The sequence below is a fragment of the Ranitomeya variabilis genome, chromosome 2 (genome assembly GCF_051348905.1).
Source record: "Ranitomeya variabilis isolate aRanVar5 chromosome 2, aRanVar5.hap1, whole genome shotgun sequence".
NCBI classification, from domain to species: domain Eukaryota; kingdom Metazoa; phylum Chordata; class Amphibia; order Anura; family Dendrobatidae; genus Ranitomeya; species Ranitomeya variabilis.
This window is the reverse complement of record NC_135233.1, coordinates 225,957,449-225,982,567: the sequence shown is the minus strand read 5'-3', so window position 1 is coordinate 225,982,567 and position 25,119 is coordinate 225,957,449. Positions and strand designations below refer to the sequence as shown.

General features: G+C 45.0%; 1 protein-coding gene across 3 annotated transcripts in view; it reads left to right on the top strand.

Moving 5' to 3' along the window:
• PNCK (pregnancy up-regulated nonubiquitous CaM kinase) overlaps window positions 1-25,119 on the top strand; it is a 167,743-nt gene that overhangs the window by 126,068 nt on the left and 16,556 nt on the right. For all 3 annotated transcript variants that reach the window (XM_077283804.1, XM_077283801.1, XM_077283803.1), the window contains exons 4-9: window positions 7,374-7,448; window positions 9,736-9,874; window positions 12,846-12,969; window positions 14,610-14,685; window positions 16,447-16,559; window positions 18,855-18,933. In XM_077283804.1, the coding sequence (XP_077139919.1) occupies window positions 7,374-7,448; window positions 9,736-9,874; window positions 12,846-12,969; window positions 14,610-14,685; window positions 16,447-16,559; window positions 18,855-18,933 (606 nt within the window). The remainder of the gene's footprint in view (window positions 1-7,373; window positions 7,449-9,735; window positions 9,875-12,845; window positions 12,970-14,609; window positions 14,686-16,446; window positions 16,560-18,854; window positions 18,934-25,119) is intronic.

The following is a 25,119-nucleotide window of genomic DNA, read 5'->3' as shown; positions in this document are numbered from 1 at the left end:
ACTGAGGCGCACAACCGGCGGCCGGAACGCCGAGGGAGTATTACAATATTCAGCTTCAAGCAATACTCTAAACAGCGGCAGGACAGTCAGTCTAAGGCGGGCTGTCTCACCTAAATCACCTATGCAGTCTTGGGGGGCAACTTGTGGAGAGGGGCGACTCTAGGGTCCCGGAAGAGCTCCGAGCCTACCCGTCAAACGGGTGCCGTTCTAACCGTAACATCAGGGAGGAACGGAGAATTAGCAGAACATCATCTAATTGAGTTGTGAGGGAACTTAAGAAACGGACACAACAGTTGTGGGGACTTTCCGTAAGCACAGCAGGGAAGGACAGCAACACATAGCGCTAGAAGGAAGGCACAGATTTCCACCTGTGAAGAGAACTCTGGAGGTGCCATTGGACCGGCCGGACTTGCGCAGCCTGGCTATCTGGACTCCGGACTGCGGACCCAGAGATCTTCAGTAAAGAGGTAAAGAGACTGCAACCTGGTGTCCTCGTTATTTACTGCACCGCACTACTACAGCATCACCACCGCCCATCCACATCTATTATTCACTGCGCGCCCCTCGGCAGGGCCACGGACCGGGGCCTAGCCACCATGACAACCCCAGAGCAGAGACTTGCAGGCCCGGTACCGGGTACCTCTCGGCCCTGCGGCGGTGGGGGCGCTGCAAACTTGGCGTCACGAACAGGATCTACTTAAGCCTGAAGAATCAGGTCATGTGTGCCTTGGAACTGTGATTTATTATACTTGGAACTGTGATTTATTGTGCTTGGACTGTACTTTATTGTAAAGGCTGTGCTGCGCCATTCCCCGCCAAAATCCGCCGCCATTACAGCGCTGAGTAGAGCGCAGGAAGAGAAGAGGGGCGTGGAATAGGCGTAGACAAACTAAAGAGCGCGAAGGACAATGGCCGCCCAGTCTAAATATTGTTGCATCTTAAGGGCGGGCCCGTCGACAGGAGAGATCCGCCTCTTGATCTTCTATGGCGGACGGAGACCGAAGAAACGAAACTATGACTCAGATGAGGTAGGACTGGAGACCAGGACAGGCCTGCAGAAAAGAATGGCCCCGCATCGACCCCCGTCACCAGCGGATTATTCTGATATGCCCCCGCTGGAGGATTTGGATCCTTGGGAGCTGCCGATGGGGCATCCCGTGCCTGAATGGTCTCCGGTTCGTACGCCTTCCGCAGGAGAGGAGAGCGGCACCGGAGGAGCTACCGTGAGTGAAGGTACCCAATGCCGCGACTCCCGGGGAGGCCACCTCACCTCTACACACGACCCGGCCACTGCTGCGACCAGTGGCGCCCCGATGTCCCCGCCGTCTGGCACCAATGCACCGGAGGGGCATGACCTCGGGCCCTTCCCCTGGGGGGAATATCGAAACCACCTGATCGCGGAGTTCCAGCGAGAAGTGGAGCGGGAGGCGCGAGGAGAACTGCTGGAGGGCTCCCTGCCGAAGTGGGGCGTTGTGGTTGTGTACCTGCCCCAGACGGGAAAGGGCTTCGTGCAGGAGATCGGGACAGCCCTGAGGGTCCGCATCACCCGGGAAGAAGTGGAGCCCTGCCTGTGTGGAGACGGCGCCAAGTCCTTCCTGAAGCCGGGGGACGTGGTCACATACCGCCGGCACCTAAAGGGGAGCGGCTGGTGGGCCCGGGATATGCAGCGCTGCACTGCCGTTCTGGCGGTATCCCGCACCGAGGGGGAGGAGCTCGCCGCTGAAGCCGCTGCTGCCGCCGCTGCTGCTGCCAGCATTATCCATCGGCCCACGCAGACACTCATCGCAGCGCACGACCTGGTCGTGCAGGAAACCCGAACCCACGGGGTGCACCTGGCCGCGGGAGTGAGCTTGGAGTCCGACCTGCCTGGCTTGCAGAGGGCCACCTGCCAGGTGAAGCCCCGGTGGGGGCTACCGAAAAATGAGTAAGATACTGCATTAAATGTAAATAGTTACTGTTCTCCTGTTTTGCTGCTAAACCCGTTTAGGGTTAACTCTTAAAGGGATCCCTTCGTTGACCCGGGATCCCTATTGTTTTGTTTGTTTTTCTAAGTTTTGCACATGTTTCCAGAACTGCCGCAATCATGAACAGTGCATGATACAAACTTTCTGTAAATAGTTTGCACCTTATTAAAGGTGCTCCCTACTGGTTTTACTTCAAAAAGGACTCTTTGTGAAGATACCACACTGGAACCTTTGTTGAGTACGGACTGGTAGCTTGAGAAGATATGCTACCTCATAGAGACTTGGTCCCCTCTTAAAGGGGATGTTCATGTGTTGCACTTAAAGAATGGTATTGCTTTGAGACTGAGAGATAGCAATAATGTCTTGATAAAAAGAACGTGATGATAATGTTTGCATGAGAAAGTTATATGTATCCAACTAGTTAATTGTAAAGAAATGCTGATAATGTTCCCTGAAAGAAAGTGAAAGCTAGAAGAAGGATGCAGTGGGCCCGTAGGGGTAGACGTAGTGTCCAGCATACATGTCAGTAAGAAAATAATGAGAAGGTTTAATGTTATATAGAAAATGTTTGATAATGTTGATAGACAACGAGGACAGAAGGTGAACCCTGAGTCCTCCTAGGAGCCATATAGAGATGGCTCAGTGTTCTTAAACTGAAAGTAATGTTATGTTCTATACTATGTATAGTAGTTGAAAAGACAGAAGGCTCGGGCTGAAAGGAGCGGTCCTGTAAGAAAGGAGAGGCAGTAGGTCTGGTGCCGTTAGGACAGGCGGTCCTGCAGATTTAAAGAAGGAGAATGTAAAAGTTAAATTGCCTTATAATGTGATTATAAGAAGGTCTTTAGCGGATTCAGAGTGTACGTCCTTAAAGGCAATGTTAAATTATTGTTCAAGAATTTGTACTAAGTAGAATACCCGGTTGGGTAAGAGAAGTTATTTATAGCATGTTGCTATGATATTTAACTATGTTTGTAACGTTCAAGTGTCCTCACCTCCCATAAAGGGAAGCTCTGTTCAAATATACTTATTGTTATTGCACTCAACAAAATTGTATGTCTTTTTGCTAACTTGTATTGTTGTTTTCTTCCCAGTCCCGGAGTACTGGATTTAACCAGGGGGGAGTGCAGCGCCCCAGAGTCCTGGTCGTTGTAGTACTGTGGCTCCGCCACTAAGGGGAGCTATGGTACGTCTGATGGCACTGAAGGAGTTCATCTGATCAGGTATCACAGACACCAATACATTTCACCACCGGGCCTCCAGGGGGAGCTAAGGGTTCTATTCATTAGGCCACTCCTCACACACTGGTAAAACTGGGGGTCAGGCAGGAAGTTAGACAGAAAGCTGACTGGGTTGGAGCCAGGCAACACCTTGTGGCAGAGGGTGTTGCGGGAGAAGATTCGGTAGGGTCTCTGTCAGGAGTGGGATCCTGACAGAGACTTGGCAACTAGAGAGAACGCAACGGGACCGTGCCTGCTCAGTATAGCGGCGGTGCCCAAGAAGGGATTAGAAGCGAGATAGATTGTGCTGAGTGAGAAACGAGATCAAAGCAACAAGGAGAATACCAGTAGGGGTCGTGCTGTAAGATCGAGGCAACATTCTACTGAGGCGCACAACCGGCGGCCGGAACGCCGAGGGAGTATTACAATATTCAGCTTCAAGCAATACTCTAAACAGCGGCAGGACAGTCAGTCTAAGGCGGGCTGTCTCACCTAAATCACCTATGCAGTCTTGGGGGGCAACTTGTGGAGAGGGGCGACTCTAGGGTCCCGGAAGAGCTCCGAGCCTACCCGTCAAACGGGTGCCGTTCTAACCGTAACATCAGGGAGGAACGGAGAATTAGCAGAACATCATCTAATTGAGTTGTGAGGGAACTTAAGAAACGGACACAACAGTTGTGGGGACTTTCCGTAAGCACAGCAGGGAAGGACCGCAACACATAGCGCTAGAAGGAAGGCACAGATTTCCACCTGTGAAGAGAACTCTGGAGGTGCCATTGGACCGGCCGGACTTGCGCAGCCTGGCTATCTGGACTCCGGACTGCGGACCCAGAGATCTTCAGTAAAGAGGTAAAGAGACTGCAACCTGGTGTCCTCGTTATTTACTGCACCGCACTACTACAGCATCACTACCGCCCATCCACATCTATTATTCACTGCGCGCCCCTCGGCAGGGCCACGGACCGGGGCCTAGCCACCGTGACAACCCCAGAGCAGAGACTTGCAGGCCCGGTACCGGGTACCCCTCGGCCCTGCGGCGGTGGGGGCGCTGCACATGCAGCTTATCCTACAGCACCAACAGGCTGAGAAAGAGGCTGCAGAGCGCTGGGAGGACAGAGCGTTCCAGCTTCAGATGGCTCAAATAGAGCAGGGTATCATTCCTCAGATAACCCCCTCCCAGGACATAAATCTAAGGAGACCACGTCTAGAAAACTTCCCTGTGATGGAGAAGGATACGGACTTAGATACTTTCCTGCGGGGATTTGAAAAAACTTGCAGGCAGTACCATCTACCCCGTGAGCAATGGGCACAGTATCTAACCCCAGGGTTGAGAGGCAAAGCCCTGGAAGTTTTTGCTGGCCTCCCACCAGAGCTAGATGCGAACTATGAGGCCATAAAAGAGACCCTGATCAGGAAATACAACCTGACACCAGAAGTGTATCGCAGAAAGTTCCGGAACCTACAACGTGGATCAACTGACAGCTATGCGGATGTTGTGAGCATCTTGAGGACTACGTTCCACCAATGGATTAGGGGACTTTCTGTTAACAGTTTTGAGGACTTAACGGATCTTATGGTCAAGGATCAGTTTCTTCACATGTGCCCCACGGATGTACGACAATTTGTGTGTGATCGGGAGCCACAAACTGCGGATCAGGCTGCAAGGATTGCAGACTGCTATGTGGCTAACAGGATGCCTGAGGTGCGGAAGCCATCGGGATTCAGCTGGAGGGGAGGTAAGCCAAACGGGGACTCTTCTCCCTCTGCCGGCCGATCACCAGTGCTGTCCAAGCCCACCTTCTATGGGGCCCCGGGGAATAGACATTCTCTAGGCGATGCACGCCGGTGCTTCTCCTGCAACAAAGTGGGACATGTTAGCGCTGTCTGCCCTGATAGGGAGAAAAGCCCAACTACCACCACAAAGCCGTCTGTGCCCCCACCATCTGTCCTCTTTGTAGCCGGCTCTGATGCAAGGGCTAATGAGAACTGTCAATCTGTCACTGTTGGCAATAAAGTCACCATTGGTCTCAGAGACACTGGGGCAGAGGTGATCCTGGTACGTCCAGCCATGATAACCCCTGCCGATATCATACCAGGAAAGACTATGTCTATAACCAGGATTGGAGGGGTCAGCCCTGCCATGCCCATGGCCCGTGTGTACCTGGACTGGGGAGCAGGGAAAGGACTGAGAGAAGTGGGAGTATCAGAGGCTATTCCCAACAATGTGTTGCTAGGCACGGACCTGGGGAGGATGGTGTCCCGCTATGTTCCTCCCTTGCAAGTAAATGATGCAGAGAAGGTGGAAGAAGGATACCCACCTGAGATCCCGTGCGAGGAGGGAAAATGTCCCAATGCACAGAACTGTAATTATGTGGCAGCTGTGACCCGGAGTCAGGCTGCGGCTCAGACTCAGGCCCAGAGATTAGAGGATGAGTCTCAGACAGAACTGCCAGGACAGGAGGCCCATACTGTATACTATAGATTAACCCTTGCAGTTATTAATTATAGTATATTTTACTCTATTTTACTTACAATTATTATTTTGGTATCACTACTGTGTCCTTTTACTAGGCACAACCCCAAGTCACATGTGAGAGCAGGCACGTGATGAATAAGTGACACCACGGAGAAGGGATTCGTGACAGGGCACGATGCGGGCTCCCTCTGCCCACCGGGCCCCATACACCAGTCATGGCTGTAATGCCCTGATGGCAGCCCTGGTCGTTACACTGGCTGCCCATTCATTATATAATCCAATTCAAAGTACTTGTTCTCACCCACAAAGCTCTCCACAGTGCGGCACCCCCTTATATCTCCTCCCTCATTTCTGTCTATCTGCCTAGCCGATCGCTGAACTCTGCAAATGACTTTCGACTAACCTCTGCACTAATCCGTACCTCCCACTCCCGTCTTCAAGACTTCTCCCGGGCTGCACCAATCCTCTGGAATGCTCTACCCCAAGATATTAGGACCCGCCACATCCTGCACAGTTTTAGGCGTGCCCTCAAAACACATTTGTTCAGAGCGGCCTACCACGTTCCATAATCAAAGAAATTTTATGTGTGTGTGTGTAGCCCATTCACTATCTCAATCTATCCCCCACCCCCTGAAGATGGCTGGACCATCATTGTAAATACATCATTGTAAATACACACCTGTACTTTGCATCTCCCCCACCCCATTGTAGATTGTAAGCTCTCACGAGCAGGGTCGTCTTGTTTTGCTCTAATTATTGTATTGTTAACGTTATTACTTATGACTGTTGTGTTTGAAACTGTTAAACTGTAAAGCGCTGTGGAATATGTTGGCGCTATATAAATAAAGATCATTATTATTATTATTATTGAGCTTGCTCCATTGCATTATAAGAGCACTACTAGACTGTACCACCATTGCTCTTGGGAACTCTTAGGCCTTGTTCACACTATCCTTTTTTTGCTGCGGATTTTTCAGGTCCTGATTTGGAAAAACCGCAGTGCAAAACCGCGGTGGTTTTAACTGCGGTTTTCTGTCCTTTTTCTACTGCGGATTCCACTGCGGGTTTCCAGCTGCACTTTCCTATTGGTGCAGGTGGAAACCCGCTGCGGAATCCGCAGAAAGAATTGACATGCTACTTCTTTTTTTCCGCAGAAAATCAGCGCGGATTTTCAAGCCGAAAAAAGGAAAGTGGGCACAGCGGTTTTGGTTTTCCATAGGGTAACATTGTACTGTACCCTGCATGGAAAACGTCTGCGGATCCGCAGCTGCAAATCCGCTGCGGATCCGCAGCAAAAACCGCATCGTGTGAACATAGCCTTAGAGAAGACACATATACCACCACCTCTGATTTGAAAATGGGCATGTGACCCCTATTATATATGACATGTCAGACTATGGGAAAATTCCTCAAATACTTGTTTCGTATTCTGTAAATTACTCATTTGAGGAACTCCAGTAGGGCGACACGCGACCTCTTACTGGTCCTACGCTATTATTATGCGCTAAACCCTTTCTTTGAAAAAGAAAAAAAAATGTTGCTGTGATCGCCAATAGCTGAACCCCGTGGGCAAAATTGACCAGACAGTTTCATAAGAAATTACCTTGGATTAGTTGGTGGAATACATTTTTTAAAGGAAGAGAAAGGAGGGAAACCAATTTCTTCACACCTTCTCCTTTATAATGCTGCATATATTGTATTTTTGTATCTTTGTAGGATTAACCATAAAAATATTGTGGCCCTGCAGGATATCCACGAGAGCCCCAGTCATCTGTACCTGGCCATGGAGCTGTAAGTAACTGCCCCGTCCTATGTAATATGTGTGAATATTACAGAAACTTCATAGAACGTGATATTCCCAATTGTGATGAACCTATAGAGGATGCTGTGCATGCAGTCCCACCCAGACCCCGGTGCCAGATGGGACTCAGTTGTCCCAATTCAACATTGGTACTATGACTGGCACCGAAAGTGGAGGGTCTTGGTTCACCAAATGCATCTGAGTGCAAGGACTTGAAGTTACGTCTTTGGTTGATTTTATACTGTTCGTAAAGGGACAGTAATAGTGGCCAATAGATACAGGATAATTATTCCAATCCCACACAACCCATTTTGGCATCTTTTTACCCCTATCTCCTAACGGAGAAAGGGACCAGAACATCTAGTATGTGCCAGCAGAGACACCTAGGTAAGAGAGGAGACTTAATTTTACTGTTGGACTCCCTACCCAAGGGGTGTTCAACCTTCTGGTCAGAAGCACAAGCTGTTGCCTGATGCCCAGTGCCTGCCTTTGTGCCTTTGCAGGACTGTAATAATCACGTCTCTCTGTAGTAAATGAAACGTAAGGGTAGAGTGCCCACTATCATGCCAGCAGCATGCCCCCATTATTAATTCCTATAGAATACCCCTTATTAATTCTTTGCCACCACACCACAGCTTTACAGCACTGGAAGCCTGCTGTTAAGGGTCAGCCCTGTAACTGTATGGCATGCTAATAAAGAGTATGATTGACAGCAAGCGCCCACTGGCAGATGATGCAGATTTTGGCTGTTTAACCCCCTTAGATACCACTCTAAACAGTGAGTCTGGAATTCAAATAATAAAAAAAAAGGATCCATTATCGACCTCAGCTAGTAGCTTAACCCCCCTCAAATAATGACACAGAACCCCTAGGTTGAGTCCACGGAGTGGCTGCTGACCGGTGAAGTGGGCTGGCAGAGGACGGTCAGAAAGCTGGGTAACAATGTCATCAGGCAGTAGAATGGTTAGAACACAAGCCAAAGATCAGTAACAGGATATTACACAAAAGATCAAGGACGTAGAATGGTGACAGCACGGGCCGAGGTCACTAATGGAATATCAATGAAGCAGAGATACTAGGACTTAACCAGGGTCAGGTTAAACCTATAACTGGCAATGGAAGCAGGGAGCTAGAGGTTTAAATAGTGCAAAGCCCAGCCTAAGCTCAAAGCGGGGAGTAAACAAGACTTAATATGAGGAACTAACCCACAAGCTTATTGCCTGGATGACATTATAAGTCCTAGAATGCCAAAGAAAAGCAGAAGGAGGGAGTACAGGCCTATGCCTGTATTAGATATTATAGCCTGACAGCTGGACTAAGGTCCTCCAGAATGCCTCCTACCTGCTGGCATCCCTGGTATCTCTTCTGATTTATAGGTCCTGTATGGCAACATTGTTGGGTCCTGACACATACATGATGTCAGTCTGAGCCTACAAATCGGACGAGGCGCTGGAGATGCCAGTAGGTATGGATCAGTCTGCAAGGCTTTGTTCTGGCAGCCACTAACTTAAGACCGCTGGACCAGGGTCCTGCAAAACCTTTTTCTCATGTCTAGTGATATTAAATTTTATAATAATATGGGGTGTCCTATAAAGTGTATAAATATTCAATAAAGGGGATAAACAATAAATGTATTGGTGTCCAACCCCTCAGACCACCAAGTGTGAATGAATCCTTAGTGAGCATGTGCGACCATTGCTCCATTCACTGTCTGTTGCACATGCTTACTAACAAATTCTTCACACAGTGAACTTTAGGAGCCCTATTCTCGTGATCAGCCAGTTACCCAATGATCATATATTTATCACCTATCATGGTGATGTTTAATGGACACTCCCGTTAAGTTTTATTGAAGAACAATATGACAATGCGGCTCTTAGTCCATATGGTGTAGACTCGAATTGTGTCATCGACCCTTTCCTATATGGACCCCGCTGGTGGACAGATCCATTTCTTTACTCTTCGATGTGCCAAGGAGAAAGACTTCCTAGAAGATGACATCAGTCCTACAGCCTCTATGGAAAAGGTTAATGGCGAAATGCAGCTTGTGGCTTTAAATTAGGTAGGAAGAGAGTGGATTAAGTGAGCCGGGCAGGTCTCATTATCTGCTGCCTACCGGTCCTTGGCAGAAGCACATTTAATCCACATGCATATAGTGGTTCCTCCGAGTGACTCACATGCCCGGAAATCCCTGTACTGTAATCCCAGCGGCTCTTAGTGGCAAATAATTCACTGCCGTGACACCAGTGTGAATCATGACATCTCTGTATCTCACAGTGTCACAGGAGGCGAGCTCTTCGATCGTATCATCGAGCGGGGATATTACACGGAGAAGGACGCCAGTCAGAGTATCCGACAAGTCCTGGACGCTGTCCAATACTTACACAACATGGGAATTGTGCACCGTGACTTAAAGGTAATGAATTGTAGATATGGATCTAATCGAGGTTTATAATTTTACTATATACATAAAAGGCCACTTTATAAATATATGGCATTACTTATGGCCTGGTTTATACTCCAGAGCTGTATTCCTAATTCTTCTGGCTTTCAATAAAAAAGTGAACAGATGTTGATTAACACCCCTTAAGGCTACTTTCACACTAGCGTCGTTTGGCCTCCGTCGCAATGCGTCGTTTTGGAGAAAAAAACGCATCCTGCAAAAGTGCTTGCAGGATGCGTTTTTTCTCCATTGACTTGCATTAGCGACAGCTTGCCACACGTCGCATCCGTCGTGCGACGGATGTGCAGCGCCCCAGAGTCCTGGTCATTGCAGTACTGATGCTCCGCCGCTAAGGGGGGCTATGGTACGTCTGATGGCACTGAAGGAGTTCACCTGACCAGGTATCACAGACACCAATACACTTCACAGTCTGGCCTCCAGGGGGAGCTAAGGGCGCTATGTATTAGGCCACTCCTCACAGTCTGGTAAAACTGGGGGTTGGATAGGAAGTTAGAGAGAAGCTGACTGGGAATCGAACAGGCAACATCCTGTGGCAGAGGGTGTTGCGGGGAGAGACTCAGGGGGGTCCTTGTCAGGAGTGGGATCCTGGCAGAGGCCTAGCGAACAGAGAGAACGTTACGGGACCGCGCCTGCACCTGATCGCGGCGGTACCCCAAGAAAGGACAAGAAGCGAGGTTTATTGTGCTGAGTGAGAAACGAGATCAACGCAACAAGGAGAAACACCAGTAGGAGTCGTGCTGTAAGACGAGGCAACATCCTACTGAGGCGCGCAGCCGGTGGCCGGAATGCCGAGGAAGTATAGAGCTCCAGGCCTAACTTCAAACCTACGGCAGGACAGTCAGTTATAGGCGTAATATGAGAAAATTAAGTCCCGGCACTCAAAAATGGTACTATTAAGACAAAAGTATCTTTATTGTAGAAATACGTTCCAAGAATTTTTTGCTGTAACGTTTCGGTCTTTACATTGACCTTCGTCAGACAGGGAACTACAAAGCGTATAAGCTCATATATGAAGTCCTATGATTAATTATGGGCAAGGAGAGGCCATCCATATTAAGGTCCGCTAATGAACATAATAATGGGATCCGACGCTTCCGCGTGCAGGGTGCAAAAAAATGGTGGATGGACGCCATCAGATGCCCATAATTAATCATAGGACTTCATATATGAGCTTATACGCTTTGTAGTTCCCTGTCTGACGAAGGTCAATGTAAAGACCGAAACGATACAGCAAAAAATTCTTGGAACGTATTTCTACAATAAAGATACTTTTGTCTTAATAGTACCATTTTTGAGTGCCGGGACTTAATTTTCTCATATTACAGTAAAAGGGAGTGGTGACCCTTGTCTCAGGCACCTGAATTCTTATATAAGAGGAGTGACGTGTCAATTTCTTTTGATTAGTCAGTTATAGGCGGGCTGTCTCACCCAAATCACCTAAGAAGACATAGGGGGCAACAACAGGAGAGGGGCGACACTAGGGTCCAGGAAGAGCTCCGAGCCTACCCGTCATACGGGTGCATCCTAGCCATATCATCTGGGGGACGAAGAAGAACATCATAATCGAGTTGTGAGGGAACTTCAGAAACAGACACAACAGTTGTGGGGACTATCCCGTAAGCACAGCAGGGGAGGACCACAACACACAAGCGCTAGAAGGAAGGCACAGATTTCCACCTGCAAAGGGAACTCTGGAGGTGCCATCGGACCGGCCGGACTCTCACCGCCCGGTTAACCGTATTTCGGACTGAGGATCCGGAGCCTTCAGTAAAGAGGTAAATAGACTGCAACCTGGTGTCCTCGCTTATTCACCGCGACCTGCACCCCACCACAACATCATCACTCTCCACCTTCATTGGACGCCCCTCAGCAGGGTCACGGGCCGGGTCTAGCCACCGTGACAACCCCAGAACTGAGACAGAGAGGCCCGGTACCGGGTACCCCTCGGCCCTGCGGCAGTGGGGGCGCTCCAGATGCGTCGTGTTTTGGCGGACCGTCGGCACAAAAAAAGCTACATGTAACTTTTTTTGTGCCGACGGTCCGCCATTTCCGACCGCGCATGCGCGGCCGGAACTCCACCCCCTCCCCCCCGGACCTTACAATGGAGCAGCGGATGCGTTGAAAAACTGCATCCGCTGCCCCTGTTGTGTGGCGCTTTCAACGCTAGCGTCGTTGCGTCGGCACATCGCATTGCGACGTGCAGTGCACGACGCTAGTGTGAAAGTAGCCTAAGAGCTAAGCTTTTAGAATTCAGTCCGACTGTTACTTTTAGTTATTTATTTTTCACCATTTGATATTATATTCCTGGTGCGGACAGCCAAAAAACGATCCTAAGGGATTTCAGCTCGGAAGCTAGCAGGCTTGTGAATGAAGCTCTGGAGTATCTGGTCACACAGAGGTCTCCTGAATTTTTGTGTATTGATAAACTGTACATAGAGTATATAAGAGATGCCGGAAGTCTGCATACACGTAGAGGCTTCCATAAACCATAGATGTTTCTACCATGAGTAGGGTCATCATTGGGACTATCATGCTTACTTGGCTTCCATAAAAAGTATGGAGGTAACCAGTGAAGGTGGATTCGTGCGAGTCCCTGTAATGTTGGGAACGGGCACTGGGAAGTAGGATGCAGAACCGGTAGGGTCAATGGGTTCAATATCTGATGGATCCTTATATCAGCCATGTTCTTCATGGATTAGATCTATGGGAGGTGGGAACCTGTGCATGGTTTCCCCTATCTACTGGCACCATTGAATAGCAAACATGGCAAAAGAACCTGCTCAAGGAATAAGTAGGACGAGGCGAGGACCTCCATGAATTTAGGCCAGGAATCTGCTTTCTTATATTATAATTTTAACGAACAGGCTCCTCGTACATTCTGAATGACTCCCCCATTAATTTGCAATTATCGTGATGCCTTTAGCCAGAAAACCTGCTCTATGCAACTCCTTTTGAGGACTCAAAAATCATGATCAGTGACTTCGGCCTGTCTAAGATTGAAGATGGTGGAATGATGGCCACAGCTTGTGGGACACCGGGCTATGTGGGTAAGGACTGTTTAAGTGGAGTTTATGGCATATTAAGTGATATTACATGTCTTATACTATGAAGACTGTAAAATAGTGTTCAAAGAGGAACATAGCCTTTAATACAGCACGTGCATAGTCTTTGGTATAGGTGTATGTATTTATTCCTGACACTATAGGTGTATGTATTTATCACTGACATTATAGGTGTATGTATTTATCACTGACACTATAGGTGTATGTATTTATCGCTGACACTATAGTTGTATGTAGTTATCACTGACACTATAGGTGTATGTATTTATCGCTGACTCTAGAGGTGTATGGATTTATCACTGACACTATAGGTGTATGGATTTATCACTGACACTAGAAGTGTATGGATTTATCACTGACACTAGAAGTGTATGGATTTATCACTGACACTAGAGGTGTATGGATTTATCACTGACACTAGAGGTGTGTGTATTTATCGCTGACACTATAGGTGTATGTATTTATTGCTGACACAGCAGGTGTATGTATTTATCACTGACACAATAGGTGTATGTGTTTATCGCTGACACTATAGGTGTATGTATTTATCGCTGACACTATAGGTGTATGTATTTATTGCTGACACAACAGGTGTATGTATTTATCACTGACACAATAGGTGTATGTATTTATCACTGACACTAGAGGTGTATGGATTTATTACTGACACTAGAAGTGTATGGATTTATCACTGACACAATAGATGTATCTATTTATCGCTGACACAATAGGTGTATGCATTTATCACTGACACAATAGGTGTATGTATTTATCACTGACACAACAGGTGTATGTATTTATCGCTGACACTATAGGTGTATGTATTTATTGCTGACACAACAGGTGTATGTATTTATCACTGACACAATAGGTGTATGTATTTATCACTGACACTAGAGGTGTATGGATTTATTACTGACACTAGAAGTGTATGGATTTATCACTGACTCAATAGGTGTATTTATCGCTGACACAATAGGTGTATGCATTTATCACTGACACAATAGGTGGATGTATTTATCGCTGACACAATAGGTGTATGCATTTATCACTGACACAATAGGTGTATGTATTTATCACTGACACAATAGGTTGATGTATTTATCGCTGACACTATAGGTGTATGTAATTATTGCTGACACAACAGGTGTATTTATCACTGTCACAATAGGTGTATGTATTTATCGCTGACACTATAGGTGTATGTATTTATCGCTGACACTATAGGTGTATGTATTTATTGCTGACACAACAGGTGTATGTATTTATCACTGACACAATAGGTGTATGTATTTATCGCTGACACTAGAAGAGTTTGTATTTATCGTTGGTACTATAGGTGTATGTATTTATCTCTGACACTATAAGTGTATGCACAGTATTTACCGCAGACACTATTGGGGTATGTCTTTATCGCTGACACTATAGGTGTATGGATTTATCGCTGACAATTTAGGTGTATGTACGTTATTTATTGCTGACTTGTGTAGCTCTTAAAGTGGTTAGTGTCAACCATTAGTAACATGTTGGAAACCAGTCATGGGACATGAGATTATTTTGGAGCTAAAAAGTGTAGAGTGACCCGATTTACTAGTCTTCTCTAATCTCTTCTTTGATATATGTAGCCCCTGAACTGCTTGAGCAGAAGCCATATGGAAAAGCTGTGGACGTTTGGGCCATCGGGGTCATCTCATACATTCTGTGAGTATCTCACATGAATCTTTCTATGTCACATGTAAGCAAAGTCATCAGAAAGATTTGTGGTGTCCTTGGCAAATAAAGGTCCATCTTTGGCCTATTGAGCAAATGCTCTGAGTGGTTTTGGTCACTGCTCCTAGTCGAGGTCCCAACAGTCAAGAATATCCTTGATTTCCATATAGGACAAAAAAGGGTGAAATGCACAAAGATGTAATTAATATTCTTCTTTAAAAAAAAAGTATGCTTGGCACGTCTTGTGTTAATATCCTACAAATGTTCATGCCTTTGTTTTAGTCTTACGGGTTGATCTCGACATATGCAGAGAAGTTCATACCAGCCAAAGCCGGGACTGTAGACAGTATTGTTTCAAAGTTTTCGCCCCTTATCAGTACAGACCTCGGGGATATTTTCTCTAGTTGATTAAATTCAACTCAGAGACTTATTCTCAAGCTAATGATCCATGGGAAAAAAAATATGCAAAGTAGTCCACACCAGCCTTTGATAATAGGTGTCTATACGAGCTGCGTCTCCTCTGTGAGCTGCTTCTAAAGCATCTCATTCAGTGAACCAGGACCTTGTGTTGTACTGATGAGGAGCAAGAAACCCGAAACAGTGCTGTATACAGATGGGTTTCTGGTGTGGCTGGTTTGCTCTACTTTATGAGGTTTTTTTCATCTCCATACTAAATTGACTCTTTTCAATGACAGCCATGATTGATATAGCCATCCAACAATTTTTCATGCTCCCCGGCTGAGATATTTGGAGGACCCCGGGTTAGTTAGGTGTGGTAGCCTCCCCTTAGGTTTTGTGATAAAGGAAATGGAAAGTAAAATTGCCAAAATACCAGCAAAATAATTGTACTATAGTGTGAATAAATAGTACCACTCTCCATTGCAAGTTACAAATAGATGAAATACTGTCTTGTCCCTATATATTTAGTGGTACACATAACAGTGTTATAAAGTGATCAAGGAACAGGCTCTATGGTGCACACATTAAACTGCTATATACATAATACCTTACAACCAGAAACTCGGACTTACATGAATACAGCCGATGAAGAGAACCAGAACATGGAATATAAAATCAATTTTTATTTAACACATTTAAAATGATACATAGAAGATCTATAAAAGAGCAGAGTGCCCAGAAGGGGGACGTGCCTATCATCTATGGTATACACAGGTGAAAGGTTTGCCTATGCTAATGTTACAAATACCCAACATAAAATTGTATCAGACTGCCTGCCCTTGTATAGGTCTAGATAAAAGTAAGTTGAACTAATCCTTCATACAGAGTCTATGGTGAAAAAGGTAAGTCCTAAGTAGTTTTCTTTGTACAATACATTGAAACAAAAAGAAGGATATAAATCCCCGATGACTCAATAGGATAGACAAGATATATAGGCAACATAGAAGGTCAGGAAAAGAATAGAGAACATGTGGGTAGTAAACATATAAATATATATAAGAATAATATATAATACCTTGGTCCCCCCAACGCACGTTTCGCCGTCGCTTCTTCAGGGGTCCCATAGATAATGAATGGAATACAGGCCAGTTCTCGGGGTTCTGGAGCACCAATATCAGGATCAATGGGTGTCCCAGTAGTCGGATGCCCAGCAATCAGCGAGTTACCCCCTGTCCATAATTTTATTTTTTGGCAATAACCCTTTAATCCTGTTTTCCATTGAGGCAGGATGATCCTGTAAGCTAAGATACTGTTGATGACGCATGTGTCTCTTCTCGTTGTACCATTCTCCAGGCTTTGTGGATACCCACCATTCTATGACGAAAATGACTCTGAGCTGTTCAATCAGATCCTAAAGGCAGAGTATGAATTTGATTCCCCATACTGGGATGACATTTCAGAATCAGGTACGGTACCCTTGTGTATAGTCATCAAACCATTTTACCATTTTCTGGAAAACAATTCATGAAAATCCTCTATTCTGAAAAACCTTTCATCTCATTTCATGTTTCTACCACTTTCCAAGCCAAATGTTTTAAACTCCCTCAAAGTAAAAGGATAACCTTTTTATACCTAGCAAAAAAAAAAACAACAGAAAATCTCAAGAAATGAAGGTTTAAGCTACAAAAAAAAAGTTCTCGCCTGAAATAGATGAAATAATGAGATCTCCTGGGCATTGAGATGCCAGTGCTCCTAGAGGTTCCTTCACAGGAGTCATTTTGAGGACTAATTCCTTGATAGTCGTTGTGGCAGGAGAACACAGGTGTTATCTACAGGAATTTTAGTGTTTGATGTAATAAGAATATTTCTTTTGATTTTGGGTTTTTTATAAAACCATAGCTTTTTTGCTCCAAAAATAAAGCTCAACTCAATGACTGCAAGGTGTTGAGGACCTGGGTCTGTAAAATCAAGACCAAATCATCACCTAGCTACCACCGTTGGACAGCTTATATGCCGTGTTTCTGCTGATATGCTATGTTTGCTGATTGGTGGAGTAAACCATTATGGCCAAATATCTTCACTTTGGTCTCATCTGTCCAAAGGAAATTGTTCTAGAAGTGTTGGGGTAACTTCAGATGCTACCTCTTTTTATAAAGACGAGGCTTTTTTTTTTGCACTCCTTCCAAAGAAGCCATACTTGTTCAGTCATTTTCTAATTATAATATCATGAACTTGAAGATTTAAACATGTTGAGCCTTTAGAGTCTGAGCTGCAACTCTTGGATTTCTGAAATTTCTCTGAAATTTCTCTGAGTAACTTTAGGGTGAATTTGCTGCGATATCCACTCCTAGAAAGATTGTCAGCTGTCTTGAATGCTTTCCACTTTTGAATAATCATTCTCACAGAAGGATGATGGATTCCAAATTTCTTGGAAATTACCAAATTATCTTAAAACCCTTTACAAATTGCAGGGCAGTAACAACTGCTTCTCTAAGATCATTGCTGATTTCTTTCCTCCTTGACATTGTGCTAACACACATCTAAATGCTCCAGACCAGCAAACTTCCAAAGCTTCTGCTTTTATACTGGTGGTTACATTTTCTGATCAACAATTAATCAATGGTATTTGACTCCTATTTCCTATGGAAGCAGTAAGGGTGTACTTCATTTTTCACACACTTTTTTCCAAATTTTGGCCTAGATTTTGTTAAGTAAATGGTAACATGGTGTAATTTGTTGTTGTTCATCTGAGGATGTACTCGCCAAATTTGAAGAACTTCTAAGGACCAGATTTTTCTTATTATATCCTTGTACAGAGAACCATAGAATTAAAAGAGGGTGTACTTAGTTATTCTCATGACTGTATACACATATGAAAGTCTGCTGATCCCTACGAAATCAGTTGGGTTTTCCAAACTTTGCTCTTATGTGCATGGCCAGCTTAAGAAGGGCCAAAGCAAGGAACCTTATTTATGGCCTAATAGGGGCGCGGACAGAGGCTCAACAGTTGGGACCACACATTTATGAGGATGGTAAACTTGGGCTCCAATTCATTATTTGCAGGGTTTTCTATTATTGTCTTGATTTGTTGACATGTTTGTCAAAATAGTGGGCGTGGTTCATGACTTTTGCAAAATATCTGAAATGTTAAATTAATAGTTTCTTTAACCATTTTTAATCACTCGGGCAGGGGGGAGGGGGAGACGGAGAACATATGCGCAAACATTTTCCAACTTAATGTTGTAAATAATGAAATTACTGAAAACACTCGAAACTCATAATGACAGACATATAAAAACACTGATGAGCACATATAAAATGGACTATAAAAAAGGCGCAAAAAAAAAAAAATATAAGGTGCAAATGAAAAACAGGCAAAAAACTCACAAATGAAAACAAAAAAGTACAAGATGCAATAATATATCCTTTCCTTACTATGGATTTTGTTGAATTAATTGAATTAATGGAAAATATACTTATTGAAGACTGGAGCATCTCCAGTAGAAACTGAGTGCCATGGTATTCTTATTATTAATTATTTAAAAAAAAAAACAAAAACAGCAGTTGAAAAGATTGTCTCTTGCTCAGGAGGACCAAACAGCATGATTTTAATGGACTCCCATGTAATGCTTCATTCCACCTGCGGAGGTGCTGCAGATAGGTTGCACACACACTTGCTGCCAGGTTCTCAGACTCTTCTAAAGAGGAATTTCCCAAAATGGACCACTTCTTTAACACAGGGTGTCACTTCTGTCTTCCAGCCAAAGATTTCATCCGGCACCTCCTGGAGAGGGAACCAGAGAAGCGGTTTACCTGTGAGCAGGCGCTGCAGCATCCATGGTAAGAAGGCCTTCATCTGCTCATCTGTCTATGGATTTATCACGTCGTCCTAGTTCTGGGCACTCGGCCAACACTTTATATGAGAAGCTTCAACGATGAGAACGAACCTCTTATTTCCTTCCTCTATTCTCAAGCACGTACTATAGTCCTGTGCCAAAAGGCAGTCGGCTGGAGTGCGGGCAGAGCGCAGTTATGTTTTATCACCGCCCTGAATGCTTTCCCAGCTCCTCAATATCTGACATTCTGTAGCACTGCACCCTATAGACGTCGTATCAGATTATAAACAAGGTTTGTCTTTCTTTTCTTTTATAGAAACAGCGCCACTTTTATCTACTGGCCATGATGGGTACTGCAGCTTAAGGGACTATGGATAAGCTTCAATATCAAATACAACAACATTGACAAGAGTGGTGCTGTTTCTAGGAAAAAAAACAGACCTGTTCTTGGTCCTTTAATAACCACAACATTTAACCTGTGGCTCTACAGCTTTCGTTGAACCATAGCTCCCATCATGTGCTATCCGAATGTGGCTATTAGCTATTTTATTTTTTTTTGTTGGTTATTTTTAGTCTTTTTATGTTCATTGGGATAATAACCCCATTTATAAGTCCTTAAAGGGAATGTGTCATCAGAAAATGACCTACTGACCTACTTTTTATATCAGGTTATAACGCATATTTTCTAATGTTTTTGGACAATTTTTTTCATAACAATCTGTATTAACAGTTGTATTTTACATACTGACTACTAAGGCTAATCTAGACTCCAAGTCATTGTGCAGAAAGAGGGAGGAGGTGAGCTGCGACATCACCTATTGTGAATGGTGGATCCTGTGTTATCTACTGTATATAGAGGTGTTATCAGTCATTGTACAGGGAGGAGGTGAGCTGTGACATCACCTATTGTGAATGGTGGATCCTGTGTTATCTACTGTATATAGAGGTGTTATCAGTCATTGTACAGGAGGAGGAGGTGAGCTGTGATATCACCTATTGTGAATGGTGGATCCTGTGTTATCTACTGTATATAGAGGTGTTATCAGTCATTGTACAGGAGGAGGAGGAGGTGAGCTGTGACATCACCTGTTGTGAATGGTGGATCCTGTGTTATCTACTGTATATAGAGGTGTTACCAGTCATTGTACAGGTGGAGGTGAGCTGTGACATCACCTATTGTGAATGGTGGATCCTGTGTTATCTACTGTATATAGAGGTTATCAATCATTGTACAGGAGGAGGAGGAGAGCTGTGATATTACCTATTGTGAATGGTGGATCCTGTGTTATCTACTGTATATAGAGGTGTTATGAGTCATTGTACAGGAGGAGGAGGTGAGCTGTGACATCACCTATTGTGAATGGTGGATCCTTTGTTATCTACTGTATATAGAGGTGTTATCAGTCATTGTACAGGAGGAGGAGGTGAGCTGTGACATCACCTATTGTGATTGGTGGATCCTGTATTATATACTGTATATAGAGGTGTTATCAGTCATTGTACAGGAGGAGGAGGTGAGCTGTGACATCACCTATTGTGAATGGTGGATCCTTTGTTATCTACTGTATATAGAGGTGTTATCAGTCATTGTACAGGAGGAGGAGGTGAGCTGTGACATCACCTATTGTGATTGGTGGATCCTGTATTATATACTGTATATAGAGGTGTTATCAGTCATTGTACAGGAGGAGGAGGTGAGCTGTGACATCACCTATTGTGAATGGTGGATCCTTTGTTATCTACTGTATATAGAGGTGTTATCAGTCATTGTACAGGAGGAGGAGGTGAGCTGTGACATCACCTATTGTGATTGGTGGATCCTGTATTATATACTGTATATAGAGGTGTTATCAGTCATTGTACAGGAGGAGGAGGTGAGCTGTGACATCACCTATTGTGAATGGTGGATCCTTTGTTATCTACTGTATATAGAGGTGTTATCAGTCATTGTACAGGAGGAGGTGAGCTGTGACATCACCTATTGTGATTGGTGGATCTTGTGTTATCTACTGTACATAGAGGTGTTATCAGTCATTGTACAGGAGGATTAGGTGAGCTGTGACATCACCTATTGTGATTGGTGGATCCTGTGTTATCTACTGTATATAGAGGTTATCAATCATTGTACAGGAGGAGGAGGTGAGCTGTGATATTACCTATTGTGAATGGTGGATCCTGTGTTATCTACTGTATATAGAGTGTTGTGATCCGCCTTTTGGGCTCCTCTAGTGGTGGCTGGTGGTACTGGAGACTTGTGTGTTCTTTTCTGCCTCAGCTCACCTGCTTCCATCAGTTTTGGGAGTTCCCTATTTAGCCTTGCTCTTCAGTCACTTCCTTGCCGGTCATCATTGTAACCTGAGTCTTTCAGTTGCATGTTCCTGCTACCAGTCTGCTGATCAGCTAAGTGGACTCTTGTCCTTTTTGTTTTGTATTTTTGTCCAGTTTACAGTTTGTCATTTCCTGTTACTGGAAGCTCTTGTGGACTGAAATTGCCACTCCTGTGTCATGAGTTGACACAGGAGTCTTAAAGTAATTTCAGGATGGGTTTTTGAAAGGGTTTTTCAGCTGACCGTGAAGTCCTCTTTTGTATCCTTCCTCTATCTAGTAAGTGGACCTCGCTTTGCTAAATCTACCTTCATACTGTGTATGTCTTTTCCTCTGAACTCACCGTTAATATATGTGGGAGCTACTATCATCTTTGGGGAATTTCACTAGAGGTAAGCCAGGTCTGTTCCTTCCTCTTCCAGGCGTAGTTAGTTCTCCGGCTGGCGCATGGCATCTAGGCAGCCGTAGGAATGCTTCCTGGCTACTGTTAGTTGTGTGGTAGATTTAGGTCACGGTCAGCTTGAGTTTCCATCACCCGAGGGCTAGTCTGTTATTTTGTGTTTCTGATGTTCCCATGCCATTGGGGAATCATGACAGTATGACCGGACACTGTTAAAGTAATTGGCAGAAGAAAGGAGAGTAAAAGAAGTCTGTAGATTTTTTTTTATTTTTTTTCTCACATGTTTGCTACTTCGTTGGCTCAGTTGTATTTCTGCTCTATTTACAGCCTTGCCTTTCTCTCCTTCTAATCCTTGAATGGCTCTGATCTCTCCGGTGTAAGGATGGACTCTCAGAGTTTGGCTGCAGGTTTAAATAATCTTGCTACGAAGGTTCAGAATTTACAAGATTATGTTATACGTACTCCTATTTCTGAACCTAAGATTCCTACACCAGAGGTATTTTCCGGAGATAGATCTCGGTTTCTGAATTTCAAATATAATTGTAAATTATTCCTTTCTCTCAGACCTCACTCCTCTGGAGATCCTGTTCAGCAGGTTAAGATTGTGATTTCTTTGCTGCGAGGTGACCCTCAAAATTGGGCATTTTCATTGACACCAGGGGATCCTGCGTTGCTCAATGTGGATGCGTTTTTTCTGGCTTTAGGGTTGCTGTATGAGGAACCTAATTTGGAGATTCAAGCTGAAAAAGCTTTAATAGCCCTGTCTCAAGGGCAAGATGAAGCTGAGATATACTGCCAAAAATTTCGTAAATGGTCTGTGCTTACTCAGTGGAATGAGTGTGCCCTAGCGGCAATTTTCAGAGAAGGCCTTTCTGATGCCGTTAAGGATGTCATGGTGGGGTTTCCTACGCCCACAGGTCTGAATGAGTCCATCACAATGGCGATTCAGATTGATCGGCGTTTGCGGGAGCGCAAACCCGTGCACCATTTGGCGGTATCTTCTGAAGGGACGCCAGAGAAAATGCAATGTGACAGAATTCTGTCAAGAAGCGAGCGGCAGAATTATAGGCGCAAAAATGGCTTGTGCTTCTACTGTGGTGATTCCGCGCATGTTATATCAGCATGCTCTAAACGTACTAGGAAGGTTGACAAGTCTGTTTCTATTGGCACTTTACAGTCTAAATTTCTTCTGTCTGTAACTCTGATTTGTTCATTATCAGTTATTTCCGTGGATGCCTATGTGGACTCTGGCGCCGCTCTGAGTCTCATGGATTGGTCCTTCGCCAGGCGCTGTGGGTTTGATTTGGAGCCTCTGGAAGTTCCTATACCTCTGAAGGGTATTGATTCTACACCTCTGGCTTGTAATAGACCACAGTTCTGGACGCAAGTGACTATGCGTATGACTCCAGACCATCAGGAGATGATTCGCTTCCTCGTGTTGCATAATTTACATGATGTGTTAGTGCTTGGATTACCATGGTTGCAATCTCATAACCCAGTACTGGACTGGAAAACTATGTCTGTGTTAAGCTGGGGATGTCGGGGGGCTCATGGGGACATACCTTTGGTTTCTATCTCGTCATCTATTCCCTCTGAGGTTCCGGCATTTTTGACGGATTTTGGGGATATTTTTGAAGAGCCTAAAATTGGTTCTCTCCCTCCCCACAGAGAGTGTGATTGCGCCATAGATCTGATTCCAGGCAGTAAATTTCCAAAGGGTCGTTTGTTTAACCTATCTGTACCTGAGCATGCTGCCATGCGAGAGTATGTTAAGGAGTCCCTGGAAAAGGGACATATTCGTCCTTCTTCATCACCTTTAGGAGCTGGGTTTTTCTTTGTCTCTAAAAAGGATGGCTCGCTGAGGCCTTGTATTGATTATCGACTCCTGAATAAAATTACTGTCAAATATCAGTATCCGTTGCCGCTGCTTACTGATTTGTTTGCTCGCATAAGGGGGGCTAAGTGGTTCTCCAAGATTGATCTCCGTGGGGCGTATAATTTGGTGCGAATTAAGCAAGGGGATGAGTGGAAAACCGCATTTAATACGCCTGAGGGCCACTTTGAGTATTTAGTAATGCCTTTCGGCCTTTCTAATGCACCTTCAGTTTTTCAGTCCTTTATGCATGATATTTTCCGTGAATATCTGGATAAATTTATGATTGTGTATTTGGACGATATTTTGATTTTTTCTGAGGACTGGGAGTCTCATGTTCAGCAGGTCAGGAGGGTTTTTCAGGTCTTGCGGGAGAATTCTCTGTGTGTAAAGGGTTCTAAGTGTGTTTTTGGGGTTCAAAAGATTTCCTTTTTGGGGTACATTTTTTCCCCTTCTTCTGTTGAGATGGACCCTGTCAAGGTTCGGGCTATTTGTGACTGGACGCAGCCTACTTCTCTAAAGGGTCTTCAGAAGTTCTTGGGCTTTGCTAATTTTTATCGTCGATTTATAACTGGTTTTTCTGGTGTTGCTAAGCCTCTTACGGATTTCACTAAGAAGGGTGCTGATGTTGCCAATTGGTCCTCTGCCGCTGTGGAGGCCTTTCGGGAACTTAAGCGCCGCTTTTCGTCTGCTCCTGTGTTGCGCCAGCCTTATGTCTCTCTCCCCTTTCAGGTTGAGGTCGATGCTTCCGAGATCGGAGCGGGGGCGGTTTTGTCGCAGAAAAGTTCCGATTGCTCAGTGATGAGACCTTGTGCGTTCTTTTCTCGAAAATTTTCTGCCGCCGAAAGAAATTATGATGTCGGTAATCGGGAGCTTTTGGCCATGAAGTGGGCATTTGAGGAGTGGCGTCATTGGCTTGAGGGTGCTAGACATCAGGTGGTGGTTTTGACTGATCACAAGAATCTGATTTATCTTGAGTCTGCCAGGCGCCTGAATCCTAGACAGGTGCGCTGGTCGTTGTTTTTCTCTCGGTTTAATTTTGTGGTCTCATATCTACCAGGTTCTAAGAATGTGAAGGCAGATGCCCTTTCTAGGAGTTTTGAGCCTGATTCCCCTGGTGATTCGGAACCTACAGGTATCCTTAAGGATGGGGTGATATTATCCGCTATTTCCCCAGATCTGCGACGTGCTTTGCAAGAGTTTCAGGCGGATAGACCTGATCGCTGTCCACCTGGTAGACTGTTTGTTCCTGATGATTGGACCAGTAGAGTCATCTCGGAGGTTCATTCTTCTGCGCTGGCGGGTCATCCTGGAATTTTTGGTACCAGGGATTTGGTGGTTAGATCCTTCTGGTGGCCATCTCTGTCTCGAGATGTGCGTGTTTTTGTGCAGTCTTGTGATGTGTGTGCTCGGGCCAAGCCTTGTTGTTCTAGGGCTAGCGGGTTGTTGTTGCCCTTGCCTATTCCGAAGAGGCCTTGGACGCACATCTCGATGGACTTTATTTCTGATCTTCCTGTCTCTCAGAGGATGTCTGTTATCTGGGTGGTGTGTGACCGTTTTTCTAAGATGGTTCATTTGGTGCCATTGCCGAA